At 35.7% G+C, this 7,338-nt stretch overlaps 2 protein-coding genes across 2 annotated transcripts; both read right to left on the reverse strand.

Moving 5' to 3' along the window:
• Positions 1-391: 391 nt before the first annotated feature.
• On the reverse strand, positions 392-4,028 carry LOC148280394 (uncharacterized). The gene is made up of 4 exons (XM_088228469.1): positions 3,748-4,028; positions 2,942-3,194; positions 2,096-2,216; positions 392-730 (listed from the first exon to the last, which is right to left on the reverse strand). The coding sequence occupies exons 1-4, from the start codon at positions 3,971-3,973 to the stop codon at positions 575-577; spliced, it is 756 nt and encodes a 251-aa protein (XP_088084595.1). The 5' UTR covers positions 3,974-4,028; the 3' UTR covers positions 392-574.
• Positions 4,029-5,099: 1,071 nt separating this feature from the next.
• On the reverse strand, positions 5,100-7,331 carry LOC148280395 (uncharacterized). The gene is made up of 3 exons (XM_088228465.1): positions 7,222-7,331; positions 5,311-5,518; positions 5,100-5,199 (listed from the first exon to the last, which is right to left on the reverse strand). Exons 1-3 carry the CDS (start codon positions 7,289-7,291, stop codon positions 5,100-5,102), a joined length of 378 nt encoding a protein of 125 aa, XP_088084591.1. The 5' UTR covers positions 7,292-7,331.
• Positions 7,332-7,338: the final 7 nt, after the last annotated feature.

The raw sequence follows: 7,338 nt of genomic DNA on the forward strand, positions 1-7,338 counted from the left end.
TTTTTGAAAAATGCGCCTGATGTGATGTCGCAGTATGAGGTTGGTGTGGCTTGACACATTTTTGCATAAGAGCGTCCATTTGTAAATGTACAAATGGAATTTGAAATGTCGATGGACGGGCTTATTGCCAGATGGCAACTCCTCTCAAACAACCATTAAAATAAATGGTGTTATTTATTTCATTTCAATTTTTAAAACTAAAGTGTATAGTGGGTGTTTAATGGGATTTGCATGTTAGCGTAAGTGTCCGGACAAAACCAGTAAACATAGAAAAGCCAGTAAGTGGTTATATACAAATATTTACCAACATTTATTGAATAATATGTCTTCCGAAACAGTTTGGCATTTTTATTGAGATGAAATTTAAATCAAAAATAAAAACCTCGAGAGATTTCATTTGGTAATTCGATAACTTATTTAATATGTCGAGCCAATACAAAAGTCGCAAATCTGCATTACGTTCAGTTTTGAGATGTACTACATTGTAGTAGTATTACGTCATATACTACGTCATTGGATTAGTATTAAACATATTATCCTCTGCCGATACTTCGATAATGGACTAATTCTACGGCTACGCATCACTGGTGCCCGGCAGTTTATTAAGTTCGCTCCGTATGGCCTGCAACAAAGGTAAGGCGGGATCCCGCGCCGACAGAGCTGCGTCAGGGCTGAGGATATCGCCGTCGCTGGCACCCTGACGGACAGCTCCGGCACTTGTGGAACGGGACTGGAAATTAGATAGTTAAATTCAGCAAACTTACATAGTACACATGTTTTCAGTTCAGATGATTTATTATGTTCAAATTTTTGTTACAGCGGTTTCATCGAGAGCATGATTAAACTTACTTAATAAATAGACCTATATCTCCACAGAGAAAAATAAATTATTACGGAATGTGGAAATTTAGGCATTTACAGTATTTACTTACTTTGATGGGTGGACTTAACAGTATAATAACAGCTTTTACAATAAATATGAAAAAATGTTTCTTGTTTATGCTTGCATCGATGGTATAAGCAGTACACTTATACGACTACTCAAAACATAAATATTATAGTGCCTATTAAACTTTGGTTTGAATAAAATAAGTATGCGAATTTGTGTCATATTTTCAGTGACACACTGTCTTAGTAATATAAGTAGACTCATTTCTATTGTTCATTGAGTGGTACAAATAATATAAGTTGGTTCTAGTAGTATAAGTAGACTCATTTCTGTCCCATCTTTAATGGTTCAAGTAGTATATCTGGAATATTTCTGTTATTTGTACAAATTACTCCAATGTGGTTACACAGATAAAATGATAAAAATATGTCTTCTTTAGCTGAATACTGAAATAACATTTTTTGTTCTCCTGAAAAGTTACACTTTTGCAATTTTTATTTCTGACCATCAAAGTTTTAGTTTAAAGACATTGGTCTATTCAAATCAAATCCCAATGGGGATTTTACACAAAATCACACGTGGTATTGGTATTCCCCGAAATCTCGCACGATTATTGCAAGTTACAACTGGTAAAAATCTTTACAACGAATATCTAAAATTGCATTTGAAATTACAAAATGATATAAAGGCATGAGGAACTGTCATTGATGCAATATCTCGCTATTGACGAACGCTTGCGAATGAAACAAGAAAATTCATTCAACTTCTTGTAACTTCTTCACAAAAAACACAAAATGCCGAATGAGAAAGAATCTTCCTAATTAGGTCTATAAATTACTTCTTTACTTTCATTTTGTACATAAATATAGTACATACTTTCCGAAAAATGCATTTAAATTGAAGGGACAACACATTCCTAAAAATTCGTAAACCAGTATTATCTATAATATATAATATAATAAAAATAAAATACAAATATTTTGAATAATTAAAATATACTATTGGGGACTTGAATAAGTTCCCGCTGTTTTAAAAATTAGTAAAGAACATGTCATTGAAAGTATTGTCCATCGTTAGCGGCTACTTTCTCCCATCTCTCTGGCAGCGTATTAATACCATCTTGAAAGAACGATTCATCTTTTAAGGCTATCCACGAATCGAGCCATTTTTGGCATCTTCGTAAGAATGGAAGAACTGCTCTCTCACCATAGGCACAATGTGTGTGGAGCCCCAGGCTGTCCCCTGCCTAGGGAGGGGCGGCCGCGGGGGAAGCGCAGTTAGAGGCCGCTCTGGCTTTATATCCAATGTGTGAATACCAACTGGATTGCTGGAAACAATGAAAAATGCATAGTAATCATAGTAATGGCGAATGTTCGGCGTCTCACCCAGCTCTAAAGCTATAGTTTTCTAAGAGAGCGGTGCTGTCATCTAGCGGCTGTCATGTGGCGGTAGATAACTTAATTAAGTTACTTTTAAAATAAATATTTGACATTAACCTTGTCAGGAATCGAACTTGATTTATTTTTTCAGGCGTTTTTCTGATTCCTTGAGTTGAAAATACCCATTATGGGTTCTGGTTCTTTTTCACATCAGAAATATAATCGGCAATAGGTACAGGATTTGCTCAGAATGAGGAACTTCAGCCCTCTGGGAAATCAGATACAAAAAATGTTTTCTTACGCGCGTTAAAAATTAGAGCATTAAATTACATGGCAAAATTTCTTGAAAATGTACAAAAAAAAATTCCAATAAAAATGAACTACTTTGAATGACTTTACTAGTTCATATGAATCAACCAATGATAAGAGAGTTGTGGAAGATTTCCGGTTTACTTACAGTCAACGAACCAAAAACTACTCAAGAAGAAGCGGAAGAGAACTTGAGACGTCACACGTGGATTCATTTCAGAAATACAAAACTTTAAAAAATCATAGCGCTGATAATACAATACATAAAAAAAAAAATATTTTTTTTTGGCTTAGATTAAAAATACAAGAACTTCCTCGCTCTGTACAGATTTTTGTCATCAGCATAATACTCATTATCACCTACCTTTTTATGGCAGTTTGTTTCCTAGCATCTAGTTCGCACGGTAGAGCCAACTTGTCAGCCTTGGGTGGGTGCCTGGTCTTATCAAGCGCTGGCTGCTGCAGGCCGTTAGGAGCCGAGGATCCGGGGGTGACGCTCCCACTGCCGAACAGGCTGAAGGCGTCGTCCACCAGCTCGCTGAAGCGCTGACGCATCTTGGAAATGTTGGCTCCACTTGTACTGTCCACCGCTGCATTCCGAAGACCGAGTTTACTATCTAGAAACATCAACATCATTTTCTAATTTAATTTTTATTTCATGGATCCTCAATTACCTTTTGTTATTAAATTAAAATTAGTATTTGCGATCTTATGATTTACCCAAATATTTAAATTTTGGAGCTATTTTATTTTAGTTTTGAATGAGCATTTTAGAAAACGGGATACAAGTTACTAGGCAAATCGTAGAATTCGAATGACCGACTACAGCCTTAATATTTTTTTTATTTTCTGCTTGAATTTTGAGTATTTCGATATGTCCCGAACATTTTTTGGTAGACTCCTGGCAGATTTAGGTCCAAGATATAAGTGGGAACATTGACCATCTGATGTTCTCATTCTCGGTACCGGCTGCAGTTCTTCAATGGCTTCCCGGGTTCCTTTGTTTTTAGCTTTGGTTTTGGTCTTGTATTTGTAACATTCATAACAGGCGCTGTTTGGAACACAAATACCGAACTGGTGGCAATTGGGAACTTTAACATTGTTTTAAGGAAATTTTTTTGAGCTACTTTTAGAGGATTAAGCGCGGTTATAGATTTTAAATTTGCATACCTTGAATTCTCTGTTGATGCATGTCCCAAACCATCGGACTGACAACTCCAGGGTCCTTGTTCATACTACCGAATCTCACAAGACTCGGAGAATTCTTCATATTTCTCAACCCTTTATTCTGAGCATCATTTTCTCTGTCCCCTCCATCCTCTATCTTAGCACAGTGGACGGAATCATCGAATCCCTGACCTGAGCCAGCTTTGGTTTGGTGAATAGGAGAATCCATATCAAGATGTCTGACGCAGAGGGGCTCCAAGACTTTGGAAAGAGGTTCCACTGCGTTGTTCCTGGAATTAAAAAAAGGTTAAACCTAAGATAATTAATTTTTGCTGTCTTGTGTTGATGTTTTGGAAGGGAGTTTTAAGTATTTATCATCGCAGACATTTTATCGACCAAGCACCAACATCAACCCTGATGATGGATGCTGTAATGTAATCCGAAACGTCGGAAAAGAGTTCGAACGACACACGGGACACCCAGAAAAACTAGTGGATTTTCATAATTCTTGTTTAGTTAATATACAGATGTTCTGAAAACCAATGCATTCTCTTTTAGAACTAACATGATTCTAGAATATGCAAATATGACTCCAATGAAAATTTGTTATATAATGAAACTTAATATTTTATAATGAGGAAGTTTAGCGCTACAGGAAATTGGATATAAAAAATGTCTTCTTACAAAATTAGAGCATTTAATTGTAAGGAAAAGTTTCTCTAAAATGTATAAAAAAATTCATCAAAATTATTTAAATAATGATGAATTACTTAAATTAACGTCACAAGTTCTTCTAAATCAACCAATGATAGATTGTGTGATAGATTTCTGGTTTCCGGGAAGCCAACCCCATAATCACGACAACTCACTGAAGAGTGACGTCACGCGCGGTGTATTTAAAAAATTGCAAAACATTAAAAAATCGTAGCAACGATACATAAAAATAAAAATAAAGTTTTTTTTATGTTAGCTTGATAGTCTATTAACAAATTAAAAAAATCAATGAACTTCCTTATTGTGTTACTACTGCTGTTCTCAATAATAAATTTTTATTATTAATTTGTAGGATTTCGATTGTTGAGGGTTGGAGCTCCTACCCCAGTTAAAGATTAACAGAGAAGACACGAGGTAGCTGTTAAATGCATATATATTATATACGTGGTGAATAAATAGTGAATTGTGTTCCACGAGTGTTACAGCGATGATGGGTTGAAGGGACTGCAATTGAACTACAAGCTGGAACTGAGTGAAAGCGTTGAGCTGAGTCTTCGGACTAGCTGAGCTGACTGATGCTGAACTGAACGGGGCGTTGGCTGCGCCCTGTGGTTTCTTATTAGGCCACGTTCCATTGTTGTTCATTTCTTCATGGTAGGGACGATGTTGATGTACTGCAGGACGATGCTCTCGTCTTTCTGTGCAATACCCTTAGAGTTGTACAAATTGTTGCAACGGATTCTATGGAAAACGATGTCTCCCTTCATCGGTCGTCGCTCTATTTCAGGTGAAAAATGTAAACACGTGTGTGTGTCATCGATCATGGACTATGAACCCCAAAAATTTACTAACCTCGGGAAGGATTTGACTGAAGGCATGGAGAGATAGGACGTGGGGCTGACCAGTCCTCGAGGTCTACGGACGATGACACTTCCACAGCTGGTGTCTGAGGATGTGGGGTCCGTGGAGGCAGGGGACGGAGGATCAGACACGATGAACCTCTGCAGGGAGCCATCTCCGCGGATGTCCACGGGACTCGAAGTGCTGTCTGCTATTCCAACTGGAAAAGGATAAATACTTCATAGTTACCTAGAGTAATTACGATTGAATATTGTTTATTCGATTCTGAACTATCCTAAACGCCAAAACATAAAATGTGCAGGAGATCGTTTTTTTCAACTTCACAAACGGTACATTCCAGAATATTCTAAACGCCATATTATTGTAAAATCATTAAAAGCGAGAATATCCTGTGAAGAATTCAAAGTTAAATTGCCATTTAATACATAGTTTAGATGAATGATTTTGAAAAATTGGAGTTTAGGATTGTTCAGAATTGAATAAACGACATGAATACTTGAACAAATACAAACTTATTCCCTGTTAATACTTTACGAATTATTTATTTATCTCTCTCTGAATCAATTATACGATACGCCATAACTTCCTGGGGGTTATCAAGTGAAACTAATATTAATTTTATTCAAACCTTGCAAAATTCTATGATCAAATTGCTACTACATAAAGATGTATACCGCCAGAGACACAATATTTCAATATCATTAATGTATAAATCTGTAAATAAATTATCTGTTAGGGCTCTACTTTGGTACAAATTAATTTGTCAGCATGCGTCGCACTCCGAGTATAAACTCAAGTTGGTACATGATTACAACACCAGGTTTACTAGTATGGAAGGGCTAGCTGTTCCTAGATACTGCAATAAATATGGCAAAAGGACACTGCAATACAGTATACCTAAAATATTTAATATGTTACCAAACAATATTAAAAATACTGAGTTAAATACAGGAGTTCGACGTTTGCTCAAATTATGGTTATTAGAAAAAAGTTTTTTGTATTAGTGGTAGTTTTTAATTTTTCAAAATGTAATCTGTAATTGTTTTTCAAGTAAAATTATTGTTAATGTAGGCTAAGTGTAAATAATTAATGTAATTTATAAGAACCTGCTGACGAGTTGTATGTATGCAACTCAGCAGGACTTTAATTTAAGAATTTTTTGTAAATATTTTTGAAAAATAAATAAAAAAAAAATAAAAAAAAATACCATTTTCAGTCAAAAGGACTATGAGTACTATGCAATTAAGAAGTTCAGTGGTTTGCTTGACTCATAATAGGAAAGCTCCGGGTTCAATTCACGGTGAGAACACAAAAATAAAATTTTAAAATGTGATTTTATTTTAGGGTATTTTGTGCTGTGATTGAGCTTCTTGGTCTATTGTGGTGCAACAAAAAAAAACCAGACGACTTTATCTCGAGTGCCCCAAAGCACTCTATATTGACAATTGTATGCGACATCGTAACTTCAGTAGTCAAACTTTCTTGTATTTTAACTTAAAATTTACAACACTGATAAATGCTATGATGTTCGTGTATCAACAAATGTGCAGCAAATATGACTTTATTTCGCATATCGCTTAGCAAATGAAGTTTTACTAGAAACATGATTTAAAAATTATTTCATCACACGTTGATGTCATTGTAATGTGAAAGATGTCGATCTCCAAAGTGATTGCATTCAGATACCTGACTGTTCTTCCTATCGGCATGAGCAGAGGCATATTGGTTCTGGAAACAGTCTGAGCTTATGCTGTCAGAGACATCGAGTTCTCGATGTAACCTCTTATCAGCCTCAAAAAATGGATCAGTGTGAACCCACCCCTATTAAGTTGTAAACTGTTGGTCCCCAGCATGCCTAAGAGGAGTGCAGCTTTACTTTAAAAATAATGTTGAATAAACTACCTTTCTTCGATCGTATTCTCCTGTGCTTTGTTTTATTTTTTTTGTTTACTACGGCATATTCATTTTGCATTTGTTGTTGGAAAAGTCTTTGGCGTTGTCTCAGTGTTGCATTCATCA

The sequence above is a fragment of the Micrasema longulum genome, unplaced genomic scaffold, assembly GCF_059751315.1.
Source record: "Micrasema longulum isolate JH-2025_06_02 unplaced genomic scaffold, ASM5975131v1 h1tg000583l, whole genome shotgun sequence".
NCBI lineage: Eukaryota > Metazoa > Arthropoda > Insecta > Trichoptera > Brachycentridae > Micrasema > Micrasema longulum.

Coding starts and splice junctions, on each gene's coding strand:
- LOC148280394 (XM_088228469.1), bottom strand. CDS start 3,973: ATGGATTCTCCTATTCACCAAACCAAAGCTGGCTCAGGTCAGGGATTC. Junction 3,195..3,747: donor GCATCAACAGAGAATTCAAG/GTATGCAAATTT, acceptor TGATGTTTCTAG/ATAGTAAACTCGGTCTTCGG. Junction 731..2,095: donor CCACACACATTGTGCCTATG/GTGAGAGAGCAG, acceptor TCTAATTTCCAG/TCCCGTTCCACAAGTGCCGG.
- LOC148280395 (XM_088228465.1), bottom strand. CDS start 7,291: ATGCAAAATGAATATGCCGTAGTAAACAAAAAAAATAAAACAAAGCAC. Junction 5,519..7,221: donor GAGAATACGATCGAAGAAAG/GTAGTTTATTCA, acceptor ATCCTTTTCCAG/TTGGAATAGCAGACAGCACT. Junction 5,200..5,310: donor TCAGTCAAATCCTTCCCGAG/GTTAGTAAATTT, acceptor CGTTTTCCATAG/AATCCGTTGCAACAATTTGT.